At 41.5% G+C, this 27122-nt stretch overlaps 1 protein-coding gene across 1 annotated transcript in view; it reads left to right on the top strand.

Annotated features, from left to right (window-relative positions):
* Positions 1-21130, top strand: part of hykk.2 (hydroxylysine kinase, tandem duplicate 2) — a 32137-nt gene extending 11007 nt beyond the window's left edge. The window contains exons 3-5 of the mRNA XM_029633563.2: positions 16913-17055; positions 19130-19310; positions 19805-21130. Coding sequence (XP_029489423.2) covers positions 16913-17055; positions 19130-19310; positions 19805-20277 — 797 coding nt within the window. The 3' untranslated portion in view covers positions 20278-21130. The remainder of the gene's footprint in view (positions 1-16912; positions 17056-19129; positions 19311-19804) is intronic.
* The last annotated feature ends 5992 nt before the right edge of the window (positions 21131-27122 follow it).

Here is a 27122-nt window from a genome sequence, read left to right as displayed (position 1 = left end):
AAATCAAAAAAAGTCAGGTCAGGTTAAACCTGCTGTGATGGCAAGTCCTGTTACAGGCTCTGACCACCATGGTGAGCTTTTTCAGCCACTCGTTGAGTTTGATTCTCAGTCTTCCCACTGTGATTTTTCAGCCTTTACATCAGATGGTGTAGTGTCCCTGGTAGATGGCAACCAAAATGTTTCAATCAAGATCTTAGGAGACACTGGAGCTTTAGATGATTTTATTCTGGAATCTGTTTTGCTGTTCTCTAAAGAGTCTGATACTGGCAGTTGTGTAATGGTATGTGGTATGGGTTTAGTTCCATTCTCTAAAGAGTCTGATACTGGCAGTTGTGTCATGGTATGGGTTTAGTTCCATTCTCTAAAGAGTCTGATACTGGCAGTTGTGTAATGGTATGTGGTATGGGTTTAGTTCCATTCTCTAAAGAGTCTGATACTGGCAGTTGTGTAATGGTATGTGGTATGGGTTTAGTTCCGTTCTCTAAAGAGTCTGATACTGGCAGTTGTGTAATGGTATGTGGTATGGGTTTAGTTCCATTCTCTAAAGAGTCTGATACTGGCAGTTGTGTAATGGTATGTGGTATGGGTTTAGTTCCATTCTCTAAAGAGTCTGATACTGGCAGTTGTGTAATGGTATGTGGTATGGGTTTATTTCCATTCTCTAAAGAGTCTGATACTGGCAGTTGTGTCATGGTATGGGTTTAGTTCCATTCTCTAAAGAGTCTGATACTGGCAGTTGTGTAATGGTATGTGGTATGGGTTTAGTTCCGTTCTCTAAAGAGTCTGATACTGGCAGTTGTGTAATGGTATGTGGTATGGGTTTAGTTCCATTCTCTAAAGAGTCTGATACTGGCAGTTGTGTAATGGTATGTGGTATGGGTTTAGTTCCATTCTCTAAAGAGTCTGATACTGGCAGTTGTGTAATGGTATGGGTTTAGTTCCGTTCTCTAAAGAGTCTGATACTGGCAGTTGTGTAATGGTATGTGGTATGGGTTTAGTTCCATTCTCTAAAGAGTCTGATACTGGCAGTTGTGTCATGGTATGTGGTATGGGTTTAGTTCCGTTCTCTAAAGAGTCTGATACTGGCAGTTGTGTAATGGTATGGGTTTAGTTCCATTCTCTAAAGAGTCTGATACTGGCAGTTGTGTCATGGTATGGGCTTAGTTCCATTCTCTAAAGAGTCTGATACTGGCAGTTGTGTAATGGTATGTGGTATGGGTTTAGTTCCATTCTCTAAAGAGTCTGATACTGGCAGTTGTGTAATGGTATGTGGTATGGGTTTAGTTCCATTCTCTAAAGAGTCTGATACTGGCAGTTGTGTAATGGTATGTGGTATGGGCTTAGTTCCATTCTCTTGTCCTTTACATGAAGTTACCCTAAAATGTGGTCTGGTAGAGGGTGATGTAGATGTTGGGGTTAGACTCCAGTTGCCAGTAGAGGGAGTCCACATGATTTTGGGGAATGACTTGGCAGGTAGTAAGGTGTGGGCAGATGGCAAACTAAACATCTGTAAGAAGCAACCTTCAGTGTCACCTGCAAGGGAATCGCCGGATCAAAACTGTTTGTCTCCTGAGGTATTTCCAGTTTGTGCGGTTACCCGCGCTGCCTCTCGTAAGGAGATTGAGAGTAAGCCAGAAAGTCTTGAGTTGCCAGTCAAACTCCAGACAGAACAGTTGACTAGTTCTAGAGATTCATTGATGGCTGAGCAAAAGGCCGATACTAACTTGGCTGATCTGTTTGATAAAGTTGTTCCTGATTCAGTGGTGAGGAATAGTGCTCAGTGTTATTTTCGTCTTGATGGTCTGTTAGTGTGGAACCCATTTCCTGACCATGATCAGGGTCTAGGAGAACCAGTCTTTCAAATAGTTGTACCTACTACTTTGCGAAATAAAGTGTTGCAAACTTCACATGGTGATGTGGCAGGTCATGGGTGATGTGGCAGGGTGTTCGTAAAACTTATGATCGCATACTTCGTAATTTTTTTCCGGCCACGTTTAAAGCGGGATGTATCTGTTTATTACAACTTGTGATACGTGTCAGCGCACAAGCAAGCCAAACCAGGTTGTATAGCCAGCACCTTTGTATCCAATACCAGCCATATGGCAACCTTTTGAGCATATTATTATCGATTGTGTTGGGCCTTTACCAAGGTCCAAGTCAAGTCATAGCTACTTATTAACTGATATCCGGCAGCTTTGTCCTTGCATACCATAACTTCAAAATCAGTAGTTAGAGCGTTAACTCAATTTATTTCAACATTTGGGATTAAAAAAAATCTAACTTTACCTCCCATTTATTTGCTCAGGTTCTCAAACAGCTTAAAGTTAAACACAACAAGTCTACTGCGTTCCATGCCCAGAGCCAGGGAGCTTTGGAATGTTTTCATCAAACTTTAAAATCCTTGCTTTGTGCATACTGTACAGAACTGTCTGCAGATTGGGAGGAGGGGGTTACCTTGGCTGTTACTAGCTGCTCGTGAAGTAGTGCAGGAAAGCCGTGTTTAGCCCAAATTACTTAGTGTTTGGTCATAAGGTGCGTGGACCTTTAGCAGTGTTGCAGGATGGTTGTTTGCCTGAGGAACCACCTCAGAACCTTATTGACTATGTAAATGGGTTTAGGTGGAAGTTGTATAGGGCTGGTGAACTGGCGAAATAAACAAAAATCTTCTCAACGGAAAATTAAACTGAAATATGACGGACAGGCTGAGCTGCGTGAGTTTAGTCCCGGTAATCGTGTACTTGCTCTTCTGCCTCTTGTAAGTTCACCTTTTCAGGCAAAATACTGTGGTCCTTTCAATGTGTTGTGTAAAGTGTCAGATTTGAACTAACTTATTGAAACCCCAGGTCATAGGAAGTCCTCTAAATTATGTCATGTGAACCTGTCAATGTTATCACTCCCGTGATCTAAGCACAGTAGAAGGCACTCCAGCGGTGAGGTCAGCGTTGACTGCTGCTCCAATCACTGCATCTTCTGGCTTTAATTTGGTGGAGGGGGGAGAAGAGGAGGACGTTAAGGGTTTCAGATGAGGTCTTACAAGGTCGGTTGAAAAACTCCCAGACTTTGCAAAACCTTGGGGTTTGGTAGATCATTTAGACTCTGAGAAACGTGATGAATTGATAGCTCTTATTAGAAACTACCCTGTTTTGTTTTCTGACACTGTTATTGTAATTTAATTATACCAATGTGTTTTCATTAATTGAATTCCCTTAATCTATTTTCTTGTTTTGCATAAAATAGACGGAGACCAGTCTTATCAATAATGGGTAACAGAGTTTATTCTCGGAGCGCGCTCCCATGTTACCACAAGCAACAGTTTAAATGCAATAACATGACGTCATTTCATTGCTCCTAAAATGAATCTCCTCCTCCAGACTGGGTCAAAGGGAACTTTAAAGGTTCATTCTGACCCCCCTAGCACATACACAGGACACACAACACAACTGAATTAACTGTTGACTCACCATTATCGATCACCACTTAGCTGACAGTTCTAATTAACAGAACCTAGGAATGCACTCACTGTCTTATCTAAAACACCCCAGAGCTCAGTTTCGTCGGTTCAACCATAGGTTAACTACCTTATCTGTTTACTTAACTTGTTGCTCCTACCCTCTACTTTTTTGAACATTTTGTTAAAAATCGCGCAACATTTCAGCGCCCTGCTACTCATGCCAGGAATATAGTACGTTCATATGGTTAGAATGTGTGGATAGGAAACACTCGGACGTTTTTAAAACTGGTTAAATCACGACTGTGGCTATAACATAACGTGCGTTACATCGGAAAGCGCAGGAAAACCTGATCACAGAAAATGGAAATAAATATCCTTGCGCCACTTCCAGCAATTGTTCACAGTGAGCCGAATTAGATAAGACCGAGCATTCAACTCCCACAGCATCCCCATGTTGTCTAGAGTCTTGTGAATTGAATCATCTTTGATGCTTGGTTGAACCGAAACAGGGGAACCACTTACCTCCAGTCTCCGCCCAGATCATTTGGAAGAGCTCTCTCGTGAAATTTTTTCCAAGACGACAGCTAATGATTTTTAAATCGCCTCATGATGATTTTTATCGCTTATTAACGTTTACTAATACCTAAAGTAGCATTACAAACGTATTTCGAAGTGTTTTGTGAAAGTTTATCGTCTACTTTTTGAATTTTAAAAAATGACGTTACGTTGTGAAATCGCTGTTTTTTTCGTTTATCACACAGTCTACATATAATGATATCTTGGCTTTATATGGCCCGATTTAATCGAAATAAAGACCCAATAGTGTTTATGGGACATCTAGGAGTGCCAACAAAGAAGATGGTGAAAGGTAATGACTGTTTTCTATTTTATTGTGCGGTTTGTGTAACGCCGAAATGCTAATTATTTTGTTTACGTCCCCTGCTGTGCTTTTGTGTTGTAGTGTATTGGTGCATGCTATCAGATAATAGCTTCTCATGCTGTCGCCGAAAAGCATTTTAAAAATCTGACTTGTTGCCTGGATTCACAACGAGTGTAGCTTTAATTCGATACCCTGCATGTGTATTTTAATGAACTTTTGAGTTTTAACTAATACTATTAGCATTTAGCGTAGCACATTTGCATTTCCAGAGCTCTAGTTGGGACGCAAGCGTCCCGAGTAGAGGGAAGAGGTTAATCCACAACTCATTTCTTTCTTCCTAGTTGGAATGGTGTTCATTAATAACAATCCCTTCTTATGAACTCATATTGTTAATCAGATAAAATAAAACAGAGTAAGTTTACTTAGTTACAGTTCTATTTAAAATGAGGATATTGTTTATTCATATTTCTAACAGACACTCCATCACAAATCCACTTAATTGAGCATGATATAGACATCGGAGATGCTAAGCCTATCAAAAAGAGATTTTATTGTGTATCTGAGGAGAAGAGATTGAAACTGGAAACAGAGGTGCAGTATATGTTGGACAATGGTATTGCGGAGCCATGTTAAAATTGGGCTTCACCCTTTCTTTTGGTCAAAAGTCTGATTCCACTTTCAGACCTTGCACTGATTATAGAAAAGTTAACAATGTTACTAAAGCAGACCTTTACCCTCTTTCTAGGATGGAGGACTGTATTGGTCAAGTTGGGTCAGCAAAGTATGTTAGCAAATGTGATCTTTTAAAGGGATATTGGCAAGTACCCCTTACCAAAAGAGCTTGTGAGATTGCTGCCTTTATAACTCTGTCTGGTTTGTTCTCTTATACAGTGATGCCTTTTGGCTTGTGGAATGCTCCAGCCACCTTCCAGAGGCTAATGAATCAGGTGGTCTCAGGTCTGGAAGGGTGGGCCGTGTATTATACAGTGATAGCTTGCGGAATGCTCCAGCCACCTTCCAGAGGCTAATGAATCGGGTGGTCTCAGGTCTGGAAGGGTGGGCCGTGTATTATACAGTGATGGCTTGTGGAATGCTCCAGCCACCTTCCAGAGGCTAATGAATCGGGTGGTCTCAGGTCTGGAAGGGTGGGCCGTGTATTATACAGTGATAGCTTGTGGAATGCTCCAGCCACCTTCCAGAGGCTAATGAATCGGGTGGTCTCAGGTCTGGAAGGGTGGGCCGTGTATTATACAGTGATGCCTTTCGGCTTGTGGAATGCTCCAGCCACCTTCGAGGCTAATGAATCGGGTGGTCTCAGGTCTGGAAGAGTATGCCGTGTATTATACAGTGATGCCTTTCGGCTTGTGGAATGCTCCAGTCACCTTCCAGAGGCTGATGAATCGGGTGGTCTCAGGTCTGGAAGGGTATGCCGTGTATTATACAGTGATTCCTTTTGGCTTGCGGAATGCTCCAGCCACCTTCCAGAGGCTAATGAATCGGGTGGTCTCAGGTCTGGAAGGATATGCCGTGTATTATACAGTGATAGCTTGTGGAATGCTCCAGCCACCTTCCAGAGGCTAATGAATCGGGTGGTCTCAGGTCTGGAAGAGTATGCCGTGTATTATACAGTGATGCCTTTCGGCTTGTGGAATGCTCCAGCCACCTTCCAGAGGCTAATGAATCGGGTGGTCTCAGGTCTGGAAGAGTATGCCGTGTATTATACAGTGATGCCTTTCGGCTTGTGGAATGCTCCAGCCACCTTCCAGAGGCTGATGAATCAGGTGGTCTCAGGTCTGGAAGGGTATGCCGTGTATTATACAGTGATGGCTTGTGGAATGCTCCAGCCACCTTCCAGAGGCTAATGAATCGGGTGGTCTCAGGTCTGGAAGGGTGGGCCGTGTATTATACAGTGATGCCTTTTGGCTTGTGGAATGCTCCAGCCACCTTCCAGAGGCTAATGAATCGGGTGGTCTCAGGTCTGGAAGGGTATGCCGTGTATTTGGTCGACATGGTCGTCTACTCGGACTCCTGGGAGGAGCATGTTTGGAGAGTGCAAGTCCTGTTCGAAAGACTGGTGTGGGCCAGGTTGACTATTAATTTGGCAAAATGTGAGTTTGCCAAAGCTACAGTCACATACCTAGGCAAGGTTGTTGGTCAGGGATTTGTCTGTCCCGTGGAAGCCAAGGTCCAGGCTGTGAAGCATTTCCCACAGCCCCCAACAAAGAAAGAACGGATGCGCTTCCTGGGAATGGCGGGGTACTACCGTGCTTTCTGTAAAAACTTTTCAGTAGTAGTGTCCCCACTGACCAATCTGTTGAAGGCCAATGCTGAATTTATCTGGTCCACCCAGTGTCAAGAGGCATTTGATGCAGTTGAGGCTCTTTTGTGTTTGGCACCTGTGTTGGTAGCACCAAATTGCAGGTAGACGCCAGTCAAATCGGCGCTGGTGCTGTGCTTCTCCAGGAGAATGATGACAATGTTGAGTGTCCAGTCAGTTTCTTCTCTCGGAAATGTAATAAGTATCAAACTATTCTGTAATTGAAAAGGAGGCTTTAGGTCTCATTTGGGCTTTACAGCACTTCGAGGTTTATGTTGGTTCTGGTTTGACCCCTGTAACTGTGTTCACTGACCACAACCCACTTGTTTTTCTGCTCTGTCCCGTGCTCCTTTAACCTAGTTTGTATCTTCTCTCTGCTGACCCCTGTGCCTCTTTCCTCTTAAATTCCTCCCCAGGTACCAGGGCTGCAGAGTTTGAGGGGTGGACAGTCAGTTGGGGGACACGGGGCTACTACTAGGAGCCGGGACTGGTATCTTTTTTTGTTTTTGGGACATTTGAATTGTTTTGAATATGTTGGAGGAAGTTTGGTTGAGTGTGGGACCCTCATTTTAAGGAGGGGCGGTGTCACGGCTCCTCTGCAGTGCAGGGGCGGTTCCTCCTGCAGGCAGAGGGTCGTTAGTGATTGGAGTCACCTGGGCTCTATGTAGTATTGAAACTGTGTCACTAATCACTTCTCTCTCTATCTGCTCCTCCAGCTATGAACCTATTTTGTAGTTTTGCATAGTTTTCACTCAGTCATTCACACACACAGATTCACACATCCATGCACTTTACATACACCTTACATTATGATACTTCCACACCTCATACCTTTTTCTTAGTTTAAAGTTAATAGTTTGTTTATAATAAAGATTTTTTTTTTTAAATTGGCCTATACCTGTTCGCATCCCCTCATTTTTGCCACAGGCTATGAGCCGGCCTGTGACGCTTATGTCTGAAACACAAGCTTCTAGCAAGGGCAATTTTGGGGCTTCACCATGTTTCATTGAAATGTACACCTGTGTGTCATCTGCATTGCAGTGAAAGTTGACATTATGTTTTCGAATGACATCCCCAAGAGGTAAAATGTATGGTGAAAACAATAGTGGTCCTAAAACGGAACCTTGAGGAACACCGAAATGTACAGTAGATTTGTCAGAGGACAATCCATTCATAGAGACAAACTGATATCTTTCTGACAGACAAGATCTAAACCAGGCCAGAACTTGTCCGTGCAGACCAGATTGGGTTTCCAATATCTCCTCACTGAGTTCCCCAATAGAATGTGGTGATCAATGGTATCAAAAGCAGCTCGAAGGTCTAGGAGCACGAGGACAGATGCAGAGCCTCGGTCTGACGCCATTAAAAGGTCATTTACCACCTTCACAAGTGCAGTCTCGGTGCTATGAATGGTTCTAAAACCAGACTGAAGCATTTTGTATACATTGTTTGTCTTCAGGAAGGCAGTGAGTTGCTGCGGAACAGCTTTAAAAAAAAATTTTTTTGATGAATGGAAGATTCGATATAGGCCAATTCTATTTTTTTATATTTTCTGGGTCAAGGTTTGGCTTTTTCAAGAGGCTTTATTACTGCCACTTTTAGTGAGTTTGGTACACATCTGGTGGATAGAGAGTCATTTATTATGTTCAACATAGGAGGGCCAAGCACAGGAAGCAGCTCTTTCAGTAGTTTAGTTGGAATAGGGTCCATCCAGTATGCAGCTTGAAGGTTTATAGAGACCATGATTATTTTCATCATTGTGTCAAGAGATAGAGTACTAAAACACTTGAGTGTCTCTCTTGATCCTAGGTCCTGGCAGAGTTGTGCAGACTCAGGACAACTGAGCTTTGGAGGAATACACAGATTTAAAGAAGAGTCCGTAATTTGCTTTCTTATGATCATGATCTTGTCCTCAAAGAAGTTTATGAATTTATTACTGCTGAAGTGAAAGCTATGCTCTCTTGGGGAATGTGGCATTTTAGTTAGCTTTTCGACAGTATCAAAGGCATTTCGGCTTGTTCTTATTTTCCTCAATTAAGTTGGAAAAATAGGATGATCGAACAGCAGTGAAGGCTCTTCAATACTGCATGGTACTGTCGTTCCAAGCTAGTCGGAAGACTTCCAGTTTGTGGCGTAATTTCCGTTCTAATTTTCTGGAAGCTTGCTTCAGAGCTCGGGTATTTTCTGTATACCAGGGAGCTAGTCTCTTATGACATGTTTTTAGGGGTGCGACTGCATCTAGGGTATTGCGCAAGGTTCAATTGAGTTCCTCAGTTAGGTGTTTAACTGATTTTTGTCCTCTGACATCCTTGGGTAGGCAGAGGGAGTCTGGAAGGGCATCAAGGAATCTTTGTATTGTCTGAGAATTTATAGCACAACTTTTGAGGCTCCTTGGTTGGGGTCTGAGCAGGTTATTTGTTATGATATTAAACGTAATAAAATGGTGATCTGATAGTCCAGGATTATGAGGAAAAACATTAAGATCCACAACATTTATTCCATGGGACAAAACTAGGTCCAGAGTATGACAGTGAGTAGGTCCAGAGACATGTTGGACAAAACCCACTGAGTCGATGATGGCTCCGAAAGCCTTTTGGAGTGAGTCTGGACTTTTCCATGTGAATATTAAAATCGCCCAAAATTTGAATATTATCTGCTATGACTACAAGGTCCGATAGGAATTCGGGGAACTCAGTGAGGAACGCAGTGTATGGCCCAGGAGGCCTGTAAACATTACCTATAAAAAGTGATTGAGTAGGCTGCATAGATTTCATGACTAGAAGCTTAAAAGACAAACGTTTAATTTTTTTTGTAAATTGAAATTATCATAAATGTTAGCAACACCTCCGCCTTTGCGGGATGCACGGGGGTCATGGTCACTAGTCTTTTTCAAGAGAGGCTTTATTACTGCCACTTTTAGTGAGTTTGGTACACATCTGGTGGATAGAGCCGTTTTAAAACTGTTTGGAATCTGCAATATTTACATGTGGTTCTCTAACACTTTCTCTCACCAAGGCAGCTGCTTTACGATTACCTATGGCGATTTAAAACAAATAATATATTTTTTATAACTGTACGACTAGTATGAGCTTCACCTTTTCACCACTGCTAATTTACTGGGTAACTGACATGCTTCTAATCATGTCTCTACCTCCAGACCATTTTTATTTTATTGGTGTTGCTGTTAACATGCCCCGATGTGACCACAATGTACCGAAATCATGAACTACTCCAAATGCATACCACACAGTGTACCCCGTTACTCTGTTCCCTTCTGTGTTCATGGAACTAGAGCCATCTGTATACAATACTTTTCCCGATTCCAATGCTGTCTCTTACAAGCCAGGCCTAGGTTTTGGACCCCCGTCCGTCCGTCCGTCCGCCCGTCCACTCTGGAAGTGTCTCAGCAATTTCAGAGAATGACTAAATAAAATGTCTAACAAAATTGAAAACTCCTAAAGTGTTCCTGAGCGTGCGAGGAGTGTTTTGGCCGTGCCAAACACTTGTGTATCTTGCTCTTAGAAATCGAAAATGCCAAATATGTTACTTCTTGCTTTGCTAGTTGTGCTCGCTCATACGATGCTATGTGACCCTGTTCCGCCAACGTGGCGAGGTCTCGCATGAGTTTCTTCTTCTTTTGACGCTAATAACAAATCATCCACGTATTGTACCAACACAGAACCTACCATTGACACCCTATTTATTTATTTTAACTTTGTTTAACCAGGTAGGCAAGTTGAGAACAAGTTCTCATTTACAACTGCGACTGCGACCAAGATAAAGCAAAGCAGTTCGACACATTCAACAACAGAGTTACACATGACGTAAAACAAACACACAGTACAAAAACAAGTCTATATACAATGTGAGCAAATGGGGTGCGATAAGGGAGGTAAAGGCAATAAAAAGGCCACAGTGGCAACGTAACTACAATATAGCAATTAAAAACACTGGAATGGTAGATTTGCAGTAGATGAATGTGCAAAGTAGAAATACTGGGGTGCAAGGAGCTAAATAAATACAGTTGGGGATGAGGTAGTTGTTTGGGCTATTTATAGATGGTCTATGTGCAGTGATCTGTGAGCTGCTCTGACAGTTGGTGCTTAAAGCTAGTGAGGGATAAGTGTTTCCAGTTTCAGAGATGTTTGTAGTTCGTTCCAGTCATTGGCAGCAGAGAACTGGAACAAGAGCCGGCCAAAGGAGGAATTGGCCCTGGGGGTGACCAGTGAAATACATTTGCTGGAGCGCGTGCTATGGGTGGGTGCTGCTATGGTGACCAGTGAGCTGAGATAAGGCGGGACTTTACCTAGCAGGGTCTTGTAGATAACCTGGAGCCAGTGAGTTTGGTGACTAATATGAAGCGAGGGCCAGCAAACAAGAGCGTACAGGTCGCAGTGGTGGGTAGTATATGGGGCCTTGGTGACAAAACGGATGGCACTGTGATAGACTGCATCTTTTAACGATTGTTTCAATGCAAAATTATAACAAGTGGGACTTTGTGTAAATCCCATCGGTACTCTACAAAAAGTTTTTGGTCAAACGTGACCTCATACGTCTTGTCCTCCATCACATAGAAACTGTAATCCCTATGAACCACTTATCGATCGAACAGAGACTATACACGCTAGATGGAAGTGCTAATCTCAAAACGATAAATTGTTGCTCTTTTGAAAAAGATGCAAACTCTTGTATAGCTGCATTTCCTGCTAATGCACTTAGGTTCCAGTGTCACCTTTACACTCAGGCTTCCAATGCCGATAGTTCCCCGTTTTTACATGTGGGACCATATCCTTACACTTTGAAGTGTTTTCGCTATGTTTCTTAGTCTCTGCCATTGAAACTATAGTTAGTGATTTTCTCTATGGCCCTATTAACCCCTCGCACGTCTGCGAGGTGAGTGGAGTCATATTCCACTCTCAAAACATCTTCTTGAATTAAATCTACTACCCCCCAATTACCGTTTTGATCACAGGGTTAAAACCAGCCATCAAAGTAGAAGTGCAAATTCTATCAATGCACTCCCATTCCCAGTCCTTCTGTAGTGGTGTACTGGTGTTACTCATTCTGGGTTTATCGTTATGCATTTGCTGTTGATAGAATGCTGACATCAAAATGCTGGTATATGGAGCTGTTTCTGTTATGTTTTTATGCCAAGTCATAATTGCCTCCACTGTATTTATTTATAAAAAAAAAAAATGAATTCCCTGTCAGCAGGAAAATGTTGTCCCAATTGTTTTAAATCTAATATGCTAAATTCTTCCCATATTCCAGCCGCATTGGTAGAATGCTCTTCTTTTACCACCTCCATGGCTTTATTAAACTCTGCTAGCTCTATATTACAGGGAGACACCGGTCTGTTTGTCGCCATAGCAATAGTTATTCCCTAAACACTCCCGTCTATAATACACTTCTATTAACTATTTTCTAAGATGGCACTACACACTTCTCCCGGATAATAATTCATTGGTGACGGCACTTAATAATAGCATGTATTAGAACCGATACCATAGCGTCTGTGAATGTATTACTGGAGAATACGGATTTCTTTAATGGCTTGGTGCCGTATCTCCACCCATATCGCTATTATTGATAACACACGCCACCAAAATTATTCACACTTGTCTTCCTATTTCCACATAATCTGCCATGATTCACCACCCCAACAGGGAACACAACTAACCTCCCATTCACACTTTTATGGCTACTACAACTAGACTCTCACCCCGTTATAGTTTATGTAAGGAACCAATCCTGCCGGATATACCTCCTAGGACTCAGGTTCACCTTCCGGGTCTTTATAGTAGGTAAAGGGTAAGTCCTAGGACTTTATAGTACTAGTAGGACTTACCCTACAGGTACCAGCCTGTATGAGTTTACTTTCCGGGCCTTACCATTTACTATAAAGCTATGACTGGTCGTTACACAATGGGCCTATAGAATTCAACTTTGGCTTTTCGTATCCCATAATTAGTTCAGCCAATGATTCTCATCTCTCCAAGATGTCAAAATGAGTGGAAACAGATATAGGAACTAACCTACATTGTTTGTTGCCAGCTCTGCTCCACTGATCTGGAGTCTTTGGTTTGACTATAATTTGTGGTGAACTCCTGGCTGGCTCGCCATCTGTTAGGTTCTTTATATTTCAGAGTAAATAACTCACGGACACTAGAGAAGCTTTAACCAAGTTTAATTCTTCCCAAAGGTTCTGTACAGCTGTAATTTCATACAGCAAAACATTTCTCACCATCACAGTTATATACATCTAACTTAAGACACTCCTCCTTCTCTCCAATCCTCACATCTTATGGTTCAACAGGAAAATGGTAACAGGATACCAAACCCTTATTACTCCCTTAAGGGAATCTGTCCTCACCTCCTGACCTCAACCCCTCCTCCACCTAATCCACAGATGTGCTTCGGTCTTCCCTATATCAACACGTTGCTCTCCTTTCATCCACCCAACACATTCCAAACCCTTCTGTCTTTCTTCAGAGAACCCTTAACTTCTGACATAAAACTCTCTTACTCCTTTGATTCCATGCTGCTTTCCTATCATTTATTTAATATCTCAATGTTCAAAGTTTAGCCGATTCCAACAATAGGTTTGATGTCTTCTATTATTTTACAATGTCGAAAATAGTAAAAATAAAGAAACCCTTGAACGAGTAGGTGTGTCCAAACTTTTGACTGGTACTGTATATATTGCATTCTAAATGTATTTCCACCCCTTGACCTTTTCCACAATTAGTTTTTACAGCCTGAATTTAAAATGGATTACATTTATATTTTTTTGTCACTAGCCTACACACACTACCCCATCAAAGTGGAATAATGTTTTTTGAAATGTTCACTAATTAATGAAAAGCTGAAATCTCTTGAGTCATTTTAAATATTCAACACGTGTGTTATGGCAAGCAAAATAAGTTGAGTAAAAATGTGCTTGAGTCACGTAGTTTATTTACATGGACTCACTCTGTGTGCAATAGTTTTAACATGATTTTTAAAATTACTACCTCATCTCTGTACCCCACACAAAATGATGTTTGAAGTTCCATAGTCGAGCAGTGAATTTCGAACACAAAGACCAGGGAGGTTTTTCAATGCCTCGCAAAGGACACCTATTTTTTTTAAAGCAGACATTACACATCCCTTTGAGCATGGTGAAATGATTAATTACACTTTGCAGGGTGTATCGATACACCCAGTCACTCAAAGATACACGCGTCCTTCCTAACTCAGTTGCCGGAGAGGAAGGAAACCGCTCAGGGATTTCACCATGAGGCCAATGCCCACTTTAAAACAGTTACTGAATTTAATGTCTGTGATAGGAGAAAACTGAGGATGAATCAACAACATTATAGTTACTCCACAATACTAACCTAAATAACATAGGGGCAGCATCCTGTTTGCAACGAGGCACTAGTACTGCAAGAAATGTGGCAAAACAATTAACTTTTTGTCCTGAATTCAAAGTGTTTGTGGCCAAATCCAATACAACACATCACTGTGTACCACTCCATATTTTCAAGCATAGTGGTGGCTGCATCATGTTATGGGTATGCTTGTAATCGTGTCTGCTTTATATCTTGTGAATTTGTCCAATTTAAGACCCAGACAACCAGGTTAGGGCAGTTCATAACTAATCAGTGACCTTAATTGATCTTTCAAGTATAAGGGAGGAGTGAACTTGCATATACAGACACTTGGCCGTCCAGCAATTTGAGTTTGTTTCGCCTGGTGTGAAAGTTACATTTAGTTTCTGGAAATATTAATAACAATACTGCATCACTAGAGAATCAGACCTGGGGGGGAAACCTTCAATACTGCATCACTAGAGAATCAGACCTGGGGGAAACCTTCAATACTGCAGCACTAGAGAATCAGACCTGGGGGGGAAACCTTCAATACTGCAGCACTAGAGAATCAGACCTGGGGGGGAAACCTTCAATACTGCAGCACTAGAGAATCAGACTTGGGTGAAACCTTCAATACTGCATCACTAGAGAATCAGACCTGGGTGAAACCTTCAATACTGCATCACTAGAGAATCAGACCTGGGGGGGAAACCTTCAATACTGCAGCACTAGAGAATCAGACTTGGGTGAAACCTTCAATACTGCATCACTAGAGAATCAGACCTGGGGGGGAAACCTTCAATACTGCATCACTAGAGAATCAGACCTGGGGGGGAAACCTTCAATACTGCATCACTAGAGAATCAGACCTGGGTGAAACCTTCAATACTGCATCACTAGAGAATCATACCTGGGGGAAACCTTCAATACTGCATCACTAGAGAATCAGACCTGGGTGAAACCTTCAATACTGCATCACTAGAGAATCAGACCTGGGTGAAACCTTCAATACTGCATCACTAGAGAATCAGACCTGGGGGAAACCTTCAATACTGCATCACTAGAGAATCAGACCTGGGGGGGAAACCTTCAATACTGCATCACTAGAGAATCAGACCTGGGGGAAACCTTCAATACTGCATCACTAGAGAATCAGACCTGGGGGAAACCTTCAATACTGCATCACTAGAGAATCAGACCTGGGGGAAACCTTCAATACTGCAGCACTAGAGAATCAGACATGGGGGGGAAACCTTCAATACTGCAGCACTAGAGAATCAGACCTGGGGGGGAAACCTTCAATACTGCATCACTAGAGAATCAGACCTGGGGGGGAAACCTTCAATAAGAGGTCAAACTGAAATCATACCAGTTGCACTGCATTTTAATGTTGAGGAGTCTGAGTATTATTACTAGAGGTCGACTGATTTAATCGGAATGGCCAATTTAATTAGGGCCGATTTCAAGTTTTCATAACAATCGGAAATCGGTATTTCTGGGTGCCTATTTTATTTTAATCGTTTACACCTTTATTTAATCTGTATTTTACTAGGCAAGTCAGTTAAGAACACATTCTTATCTTCAATGACGGCCTAGAAACGGTGGGTTAACTGCCTCGTTCAGGGGCAGAACGACAGATTTTCACCTTGTCAGCTCGGGGGATCCAATCTTGCAACCTTAAAGTTAACTAGGCCAACGCAATAACGACCTGCCTCTCTCGTTGCACTCCACAAGGAGACTGCCTGCTACGCAAATGCAGTAAGCCAATGTAAGTTGCTAGCTAGCATTAAACTTATCCTATAAAAAAACAATCAGTCATAATCACTAGTTAACTACACATGGTTGATGATATTACTAGATATTATATAGTGTGTCCTGCGTTGCAAAGAATCTGACTGAGCATACAAGTATCTCTGAATGAGCGGAGGTAGGCAGGCGCGTAAACAGTCATTCAAACAGCGCACTCGTGCGTTTTGCCAGCAGCTCTCCGTTGTGCATCAAGCATTGTGCTGTTTATGACATCAAGCCGATCAACTCCCGAGATGAGGCTGGTGTAACCGAAGTGAAATGGCTGGCTAGTTAGCGATCGCTACTCGCTCTGAGCCTTGGGGTGGTTGTTTCCCTTGCTCTGCATGGGTAATGCTGCTTCGAAGGTGGCTGTTGTCGTTGTTTTGCTGGTTCGAGCCCAGGGAGGAGCGAGGAGAGAGACGGAAGCTATACTGTTACTCTGGCAATACTAAAGTGCCTATAAGAACATCCAATAGTCAACGGTTAATTAAATACAAATGGTATAGAGGGAAATAGTCCTATAATTCCTATAATAACTACAACCTAAAACTTCTTACCTGGGAATATTGAAGACTCATGTTAAAAGGAACCACCAGCTTTCATATGTTCTCATGTTCTGAGCAAGGAACTGAAACGTTAGCTTTCTTACATGGAACATATTGCACTTCTACTTTCTTCTCCAACACTTTGTTTTTGCATTATTTAAACCAAATTGAACATGTTTCATTACTGACTTGAGGCTAAATTGATTTTATTGATGTATTATATTAAGTTAAAATAAGTGTTCATTCATTATTGTTGTAATTTTCATTATTACAAATACATAAAAAAAAATAAAATAAATTGGCCGATTTAATCGGTATCGGCCTCGTTGGAGCTCCAATAATCTGTATCGGTATCGGCGTTGAAAAATCATAATCAGTCGACCTCTATTACCTCTGGCTAGGTTGACGTTAACAGGCAGCGCTGCTTTTTAAAATCTACATTGCCAAGCATCTAGAGGCAGATTTAATTTGATATTTGTTGACAAGGAGGTGGTGAAACAGGATGAGCTTATATTCCAATTTCCCCCAGAGGGCTGCAGATCTCTTCCAATTGCTATTTTTATTTTTCCCTGGTAGACTGCGGCTTTGGCATGCAGAAGTACCTGGTGAGACTGCTGACCTATTTACCGGGGACCACCATCGCCAAAGTGCCCTGCTCTCCACAGATCCTGTATGAAACTGGCAAAATGGCCGCCAAGATGGATACAGTCCTGCAGGAAGTATGATTATCTTCAATTAGTCTGCCTGAGGTGCGTTCAAGTAGGCTGTTTGCAAATGTTGCTATTTAAAGTGCATACAGTTCGGTTGGCAACCATTTTAACTTGAAGAGGGTAAGGCATAACACCTCAATTAAATAATGTCCCTTGACGTCAAAATATTTTCACTGTTTGCAATGTCTGGCCTTATAGTTTGTGCAACATTGTACCCTATATATAGACCTACTATGTGGCCGTTGCTGTGGTGAGAGAGAGAGAGAGAGACAAGCACTCCTGTAGTCCAGTGTGTAGCCCAAACAATTCATATCCTACGGTCGGGAACGTGCGGCCAATCTGTCAGTGAAAAGCATGCAGACAAAACAAGCCTTTTGAAATATTTCAACTACAATCGTGGGCTAACACAGGTTGGAAAGCAAATGGCTTCTGCTGAAAAGAGAAGACTCTAATCTGTCAACTGTAGGATACGACATATATTGTATCAACTTCCAAATAGGCCTATAACGAGAACAGTATTGTTTTACAAAGTTTAAACAAGAGAGGCTTTGGGTATGAGAGCGAGGCCATCGCTGGTGAGTGAGCTGTGCATAAGTGGGTGAGTCAGTGAAACTGGAAAGCTTTTTTGGGCCTATAATTGTCTCTGCGTTCTGTACAATATGTCTCTCCACAGACCTAGGCCTAGGTTATTGATGGATTCAAGACCAGGTCGTTTTTTTTATTGCTCTGTTTGTCAGTAGCCTGTCATTTCGATCATTTGTGCAGTGTTAAAAAAAAAAAAAAAGATTCTGCCAGTCTCCACTCATGTAAAATGATGCATGAAATGTTTTTATATAAAACCACATTTTTTTCCCAGACCCTAGGCTACTAAAATTGTTCCCCGTGTGTGCAACTTCTGTAAGCGCGACGGTACGAATGCATGTAATGATAAATAATAATAATGATATTAATAAAGATATGCATGTAATGATAAATAAATAAATAAAGATATGCATGTAATGATAAATAAATAAATAAAGATATGCATGTAATGCTTTATTATAAAAGTTATTTTCCTTTTTCATGCATTCCGGTACCTCTGAGACCACCAGGTCACTTTTTTGCTCCCACCTCCTGATTTAAAAGATAAAAAAAAAAACGTACATATTTTTACAAATGGAGCACTGCGTGACCCCCTTTGAGTATTGTAGTATCATTCATAAAACCTTTTTTTATAACACATTTATTCAGTATCATTCATGAGGAAATAAAATACCCTTTTTCATGACACCTTCTTGGATGGGGTATGCAAAAGGAATTGATATGAAACCTTTTCAAAACACCTTTTTATGAGTGTCTCAGGTGTCATATCAAATCAAATGTATTTATAAAGCCCTTCGTACATCAGCTGATATCTCAGTGCTGTACAGAAACCCAGCCTAAAACCCCAAACAGCAAGCAATGCAGGTGTAGAAGCACGTGTCATATTCACATTTCAAGTAAAGAATTAAGCCAGTAAAGTGTCATCTTTAAAAAAAAAAAAAATTTGTTAGGTTTGGCTCAGGGCAAACAAAATTAGCAGTGTTTTTGTAAGCTGTTGAAAAACCATCACAATACATATTATTCTAGGAGGTTGATGCTTATTCTGTGTGAGTGAATACATTTGTCGTACATAGAGAGCAAGAAAATGGGTTCTGTCAATTTGAAATCGTCACAATGGATTGAAATATGCATTGGACATAGAGTAATACTGAAGGCCGTATTACTCTCTTTTTTTATATGCTGGATTGTTGGTCTTTGAATGTGAGCTTTGAACGCACCTCTAAATGTCGACCTAACAAAATACTGTCATGATTTTACCCCCATTTCCCTGCATGCTCTATGACCCACTGCTATGCGTGATCAGATGATTTCAAGGACTTTTGGTTTATATTATATATATATATAACGATTGATTGGCAAACAAATATTGTTAATTAAAAAACATAAAACATAATTGCTCATAGCTGTACAACGGCATGTTTAAAAAAAATTGAAAATGTCTGAAAATAATCTGATCGACAGTAGTTAACTCCGTTCCCGGTTGATGAGTCTGTTTTCATAGATGGAGCATCCTCAACTCCATGTACTACAGAGGGAGAAGTTCATCTGGAGTCTGTCCAACATCCCTCTGCTGGAGCCGTACCTCCATCTAATGGACGGGGATCCTGTACAGCAGGTGGTCAAGTCAGTCATCCAACTGTACAAGACTTGTGTTCAGCCCAAACTCGGCTCCTTCCGCAAGTGTGAGTCTCTCCCTTCACCAGCTGTTCTGTCAGAGCTCTCTCTTTTGATAGACCTGGTTCAAATGGAAGAAAACGGACTGGAACAGCGTGGACTAGTTCATCGAGAGAGGCACATTTTTTGTTTTCCATTGCATGCCACAATAAATATGACCTTCATTTTAACAAAGTAACCAGTCTGTTGTAATGATTGACAGGTCAGGTACTGATGCAGGTGGAGAATGTAATGGTTTATAACTGAGCGGTGAAATCAAACCTGGGGTCAAATAGTATTGGTTTTCTTTCAAACTTTCACTGGGAATGATTGAGTTTTACTCAGTGCAATGGAACCAATGAAATAGGCCACCAAAGTACAAACCACGCCCATTTGGTACTCTAGGTAGACTCACGCAAACGCTCAAAACATTTGAACGATTTGAATTACTATTTGAGCAAACGTCTGGTACTATTGAGCATATTTGATATGTCAAGTAAACGTGCATTTGTCTCTTATGTAGGCATCAACCATGGTGACTTCAATGACCACAACATCTTGGTGCAACCAGACGATTCAACCGCCTACAAAATCTCTGGCATCCTGGACTTTGGGGACATGAGCAGCGGCTACTACGTGTTCGAGCTGGCCATCACCATCATGTACATGATGATCGAGAACCCCACACCTCTGAATGTGGCAAGAGACGTGCTAGCCGGCTGGGAGAGTGTTATTCCCCTCAACGAAGCCGAGAGGGACGCACTCTACCTGCTGGTGCTCTGTCGCTTCTGCCAGTCCCTGGTTCTTGCCCGCCACACTGTGGTGCAGCACCCGGAGAACAAAGATTACCTCATGATCACCACCAAGACGGGCATCGGCCATCTTTGCCGACTTTGGGAACTGGGCAAGGAGGTGGTGGAGAGGAGGTGGTTTCAGAATGCCACCCACTATCCTGGCAAAGAGTGGCCCAATGGTCTTCAAGCCCAAGAGGTTTAAGGGAAGCAGTCTCTCTTGAAGGATATTTCAGGGACCACTTTCTTTTCATAGGCTGTGTCCCGATTTATTTTCCCTTCAGCCAGTGCCTCCACCAATCCAATGATGTTGAATCCATGTGGAGTCTGCAGGTGCACCTTTTTAAGTATTAAAAGGTACACTCAGCAATATGAAATCATTAAAAAGTGTGGCGTGCCTCGAGCTAATAGTTGGTTGTCATCCTGTTCTGCATGATAATTTCATATTGCTGAGTCTACCCTTTTAGCAGACCGACCATCTGATAAAAGGTAAACTCATTTAAACTTATTAACTGGATTCCATCAGTCTGGTAGTGTGACCTGAGGAAAATCTGACTCAAAATCTGTTCTAAAACGGTTTTGAATCTTGGTCAGTCTCAGATTTGTCTGAACCCATCCAGTTGAGAGAAGTATAGATTTCTGCTCTGTGATAACTCCGTTTTACATGCATTAAGTCATCTCTTAACACTCCCAAAGCTTTGATTTACGAATTTAACCCCCCTCTGCACGGAATTTGTGCCATATGATCATTCAAATGAGTAGGTCGGATGATTTGAGGTGCTTATATGCATAGCAACAAGTTACTCTGAATCAGCTGTTGCAGTGTCCACAATCCACACTATGTCCTGTGTCAATTTTCATCATTCCATTTTTAGGGCTCACTTCAATTAGTGTAACTCACTTTACAAAAAAAGCAATTCAGCAGCTATGACCTACATTTAACTGAAGTGCCTGTGTAAGGAGTCATTGATGTACCATGATCGTTTGTTAAAGTCATATTTTGTAAGATTCATCTAATTCCTTTGCATAATAAACCTACAAATCTGTGAAATTAAGAAACTTTCAAAGTATTTACATTTACATTTAAGTCATTTAGCAGACGCTCTTATCCAGAGCGACTTACAAATTGGTGCGTTCACCTTATGACATCCAGTGGAACAGCCACTTTACAATAGTGCATCCAGATCTTTTAAGGGGGGGGGGTTTATGAAACTGGATATATCAATCAATGAAGCGGGGATATACAGGCATGTCTGAAATGATTGGCTCCCTTGATAAAGATGAGCAAAAACATACAAATACTGAACTAATATTACATGCTAAAAAAAATTTTACTTTTTAAAAATTTTTTTTTTTACTAATACAATTGCTCAGAGAAACAGATTTAATTCAAACAAAATCTAGGGGTAAAAATTATTGGCACCCCTGTTTTCAATACTTTTTCAATAAATCAAGTAAATTTTTATTGTCACAGGCACCAAATACAATTTCACCTTACAGTGAAATGCTTAACCAACAATGCAGTTAAAAAAAAACAAACAATGCAAATAGTCTGGGTAGCTGTTCAAGAGTCTTATAGCTTGGGGGTAGAAGCTGTTAAGAAGCCTTTTGGACCTGGACTTGGCACGCCGGTACCACTTGCCGTGCGGTAGCAGAGAGAACAGTCTAACTAGCGTGGCTGATCACATTGAGGGAGAGGTTGTTGTCCTGGCATCACACGGTTAGGTCTCTGACCGACCTCCCTATAGGCTGTCTCATTGTCAGTGATCAGGCCTACCACTGTTGTCGTCAGCAAACTTATTGATGGTGTTGGGAGTCGTGCCTGGACGTGCAGACATGAGTGAACAGGGAGTACAGGAGGGGACTGAGCACACACCCCTGAGGGGCCCCCATGTTGAGGATCAGCGTGGCGGATATGTTGTGACCTACCCTTACCACCTGGGGGGGCCCGTCAGGACATCCAGGATCCAGTTGCAGAGGGAGGTGTTTAGTCCCAGGGTCCTTAGCTTAGTGATGAGCTTTGATGACATTATGGTGTTGATCTGTAGTCAATGAATAGCATTCTCATTTGTGTTCCTTTTGTCCAGGTGTGTAAGGGCAGTGTGGAGTGCAATAGAGATTGCATCATCTGTACATCTGTTGACGCGGTATGCAAATTGGAGTGGTCCTAGGGTTTCTGGGATAATGGTGTTGATGTGAGCCATGATCAGCCTTTCAAAGCATTTCATGGCTAGAGATGTGAGTGCTACGGATCGGTAGCCATTTAGGCAGGTTATCTTAGTGTTCTTGGGCACAGGGACTATGGTGGTCTGCTTGAAACATGTTGGTATTACAGACAGGGAGAGGTTGAAAATGTCAGTGAAGACACTTGCCAGTTGGTCAGCACATGCTCGGAGTACATGTTCTGGTAATCTGTCTGGCCCTGCGGCCTTGTGAATGTTGACCTTTTTTAAAGGTCTTACTCACATTGACTGTTGAGTGCGTGATCACACAGTCGTCCGGAACAGCTGATGCTCTCATGCATGTTTCAGTGTTTGCCTCGAAGCGAGCATAGAAGTAGTTTGTCTGGTAGGCTCGTGTCACTGTCACTAGTCCTGTATTGATGCTTTGCCTGTTTGATTGTTCGTCGGAGGGCATAGCGGGATTTCTTATAAGCTTCCGGGTTACACGGAACCCAAACCGGCTGTGCGCGTGCGCCATCGTGCATACATTTATTTTGTCCCCCCACACCAAATGCGATCAGGACACGCAGGTTAAAATATCAAAACAAACTCTGAACCAATTACATTAATTTGGGGACCGGTCAATAAGCAGTAAATATGTATGGCAATTTAGCTAGCTAGCTTGCACTTTCTAGCTAATTTGTCATATATAGCTAGCTTGCACTTTCTAGCTAATTTGTCATATATAGCTAGTTTGTTGTTGCTAGCTAATTTGTCCTGGGATTGTGCATTTCAGGTAAAATAACAAGGTCCTCTACCCTGACAATTAATCCACACATAAAACGGTCAACCGAATCGTTTCTAGTCACCTCTCCTCCTCCCAGGCTATTTAATCTTTGAACTTATATGGTGATTGGCATCTAAACTTTCATAGTATTACCACAACTAGCGGCAACAAAGTTTGTTTTTCAATCATCCACGTGGGTATAACCAATTGAGGAGATGGCACATGGGTACCTGCTTCTATAAACCAATGAGGAGATGGCACATGGGTACCTGCTTCTATAAACCAATGAGGAGATGGCACATGGGTACCTGCTTCTATAAACCAATGAGGAGATGGCACATGGGTACCTGCTTCTATAAACCTGCTTCTATAAACCAATTGAGGAGATGGCACATGGGTACCTGCTTCTATAAACCAATGAGGAGATGGCACGTGGGTACCTGCTTCTATAAACCAATGAGGAGATGGCACATGGGTACCTGCTTCTATAAACCAATGAGGAGATGGCACATAGGTACCTGCTTCTATAAATGAGGAGATGGGAGAGGCAGGACTTGCAGCGCGATCTGCGTCAGAAATAGGAATTACTTCTATTTTAGCCCTTGGCATCGCAGACGCTCGTTGACGTGCGTGAGCAGTGTGGGTGTAATAATTGATTAAATCAGATTTAAATTTATTTTGCGACGCGAGTGGTGTACTCAGGGTATTAAGAGTCCCGCTCCTTGAACGCGGCAGCTCTACCCTTTAGCTCAGTGCAAATGTTGCCTGTAATCCAGGGCTTCTGGTTGGTGTATGTGCGTGCGTACAGTTACTGTGGGGACAATGTCCTCGATGCACTTATTGATAAAGCCAGTAACTGATGGCTTGATCAATAACACATTTTTCTATAAAGTTAATATCCTGATTGGTGAATGATTGTCTGTCCTCATTATTGGTCATTTAAGACGTCCGCTACACTTGTTGCATACAAGATAAGATGCATGTTTTTGGAATCTTTTATTTGTGTTCTTTTCACTTTTCATTTATGTCATTAGTGTGAAGTCACTACAATGACTTGGATCCATCCTCAGTTGTATCTTGACAGCCATTGAACTCTATAGCTGTTATTTAAAAAAAATGTTTCACCAAGCAGTTTCCTTCCTCTCCTGCAGCTCAGTTCAGGATGATTATCTTTCATGTTTCTGGGTGGTTTAATTCATAATCCACAACATAATTATTAACTTGACCATGCTTAAAGAGACCATGCTTATTCAATGTCTGATTTGTTATTGTTATGCCATCTACCAATCACTGGCCTTCTTTATGAGGCTTTTGAAAAGCTCCCTGGTCTTTGTAGTTGAATCTGGTTCAAATTCAATACTTAACTGAGGGACCTTAGATGTTGTATTTATGGGGGACAGAGGAGAGGTTATTCAAACATCAATCCCTATTATTTACATTGACCCATTATGATTTTATTTTTTTAAACTCCTGAACTAATTCAGGCTTACCTAAAGACGGGCTGAACACTTAGTGCCTTCAGAAACTATTCACACCTCTTGACTTCTTCCAAATGTTGTTGTGTTACAGACATAATTTAAAATGGATAACATTTTGATTTCTCTTGTCACTGGCCGACACGCAATACCCCATAATGTCAAAGTGGATTTTTAAAAATATTTTTCTTCTTGAGTCAAGTATTCAACCCCTTTGTCATGGAAACGCCTAAATACGTTCAGGAGTAAAACATTTCTTAATATTTTTGAATGACTACCTCATCTCTGTACCCAACACATACAATTATATGTAAGGTCCCTCAGTCGAGCAGTGAATTTCAAACACCGATTCAACCACAAAGATCAGGGGGAGGTTTTCCCAATGCCTCACAAAGAAGGGCATGTCTTGGTAGATTGGTATATAAAAAATAAAAAAACAGACATTGAATATCCCTTTGAACATGAAGTTATTAATTACACTTTGGTGTATCAATATACCCAGTCAGTAGAAAGATACAGGTGTCCTTCCTAACTCAGTTGCCAGAGAGGAAGGAAACTGCTCAGAGATTTCACCATGATGCCAATGGTGGCTTTAAAACAGTTACAGGGTTTAATGGCTGTGATAGAGGAGAAAACTGAGGATGGATCAAAACATTTGTAGTTACTCCACAATAATAATTGACAGAGTGAGAAGGAAGCACATCATTTTTATATTCCAAAACATGCAGCCTGTTTGCAACAAGACACTAAAGTAATACTACAAAAAAATTGGCAAACCAATCAACTTTTTTGTCCTGAATACAAAGTGTTAAGCACAGGCAAAATCCTAGAGAAAATCTTGGTTCAGTCTGCTTTCCACCAGACACTGGGAGATGAATTCACCTTTAAGCAGGAAAATAATCTAAAACACAAGACCACATCTACACTGGAATTGCTTACCATGGAGACAGTGAGAGTGGCTGAGTTACAGTTCTGACATAAATCTGTTTGAGAATCTATGGCAAGACCTGAAAATGGTTGTCTAGCAATGATCAACAACGAGTTTGACAGGTTGAAGAATTTTGAAAAGCGTAATAGGTAAACGTTTACAGAAAAGCTCTTAGAGATTTGCCCTGAAAGACTCCGTTGTAATTGCTGCCAAAGGTGCTTCGACAAAGTATTGACTCAGGGTTGTCATATCTGTATTTCATTTTCAATAAATTAGCAACATTTTCACAACGTTTTCACTTTGTCATTATGGGGTATTGTGTGTAAATGTTTTGGGGAAAAAAACAAACATATTTAATCCATTTTGAATTCAGGCTGTAACACAAAATGTGGAAGAAGTCAAAGGGTATGAATACTTGTTGAAGATATTGTATACTAGTGGCGGTCAGTGCCGTTTATGATGAGGGAGGACAATATACCTTTAGTGAACATGGCCTTATTTCTTTACAGTGTGTTGGATGACTGTCATTCATATTCCGTTCACCCAGTTCAATGTAACATCGATAGGTTTAGGCTACTACATGATACTCTAATTTTCCCTATACCCATTATGAAGTTGCTACAACATAGGTGCACACAGGTCGAGAGAAAGATTTGAGATGACAGGTAGTGACACATAGACAGTGACACATTCAATACCGCCTTGCACACTCTTGCCTGCATCTAGCTTATCTAGGGTGTAATCATTAGTCCAACAGTTGCAAATTAGAGTTTCTATTGGACAAATTCAGGTATTTTTATCCGTTTTCGTTCCGTTTAAGAAACGCTTTTCAACAGAATCGGCGGAATGAATACACTAACTGCATAAACACAGTTCACTTCCATAGCAGCCATGTTGTATTCATTCTAGGCCCCTATGTACTCACATTTTCCCTTTGTTCATTGAAGTTCACAAACAAACACATCAGCCCTATTTGACCAGGCAAAAAAACCTAAGCCAAATCATATCATAACCGCTACACACAGCCTACACACGTTACATTAGCTAATATGGATTAGCTAATGTAACACCCTAGTCAACACAGCTAATAGAACTAATGCGTTAGTAAACCCGCTATAATCATGCAGTTACGTTAGTGTATAGTCAGTAAGCAGTTAGCCGGGTAGGCCCCGGAAGCAATATATTAATAAAACTATAAGCTTACCATGACACGGAAGAGTTCCAGTGTTGTGTTGGATAGTCATAGCCAGTTAGCTAACATAAAATCCCATCTGTTTGAGATGGGATTTTGAGTAACTAAACTTGCCAGCTGCATTTGCTAGCTAAGTGAAACTGAAAAAATGGCTCTTGCTTCTCAATTTTTTAAGAAATGAATTTGTTGAATTTTTGTTTGTCAACTACTCACTGCATTTTATGCACCGCAGTGCTAGCTAGCTGTAGCTTATCCATTCAGTACAAGATTCATTCTCTGATCCTTTGATTGGGTGGACAACATGCCAGTTCATGCTGCAAGAGCTCTGATAGGGTGATGTCCGTCCTCACAATCACTGTAAGTCTATGGAAGGGGGTGAGAACCATGAGCCTCCAAGGTTTTGTATTGAAGTCAATGTACCAAGAGGAGGAAGGAAGCTAGCTGTCCTCCGGCTATACCATGGCGCTACCCTACAGAGTGATGTTGAGGCTACTGTAGATCTTAAT

Source organism: Oncorhynchus nerka, linkage group LG25 (genome assembly GCF_034236695.1).
Source record: "Oncorhynchus nerka isolate Pitt River linkage group LG25, Oner_Uvic_2.0, whole genome shotgun sequence".
Classification (NCBI taxonomy): Eukaryota; Metazoa; Chordata; class Actinopteri; order Salmoniformes; family Salmonidae; genus Oncorhynchus; species Oncorhynchus nerka.
The sequence above is the reverse complement of the archived record's forward strand: the minus strand, read 5'-3'. Positions and strand labels throughout refer to the sequence as shown.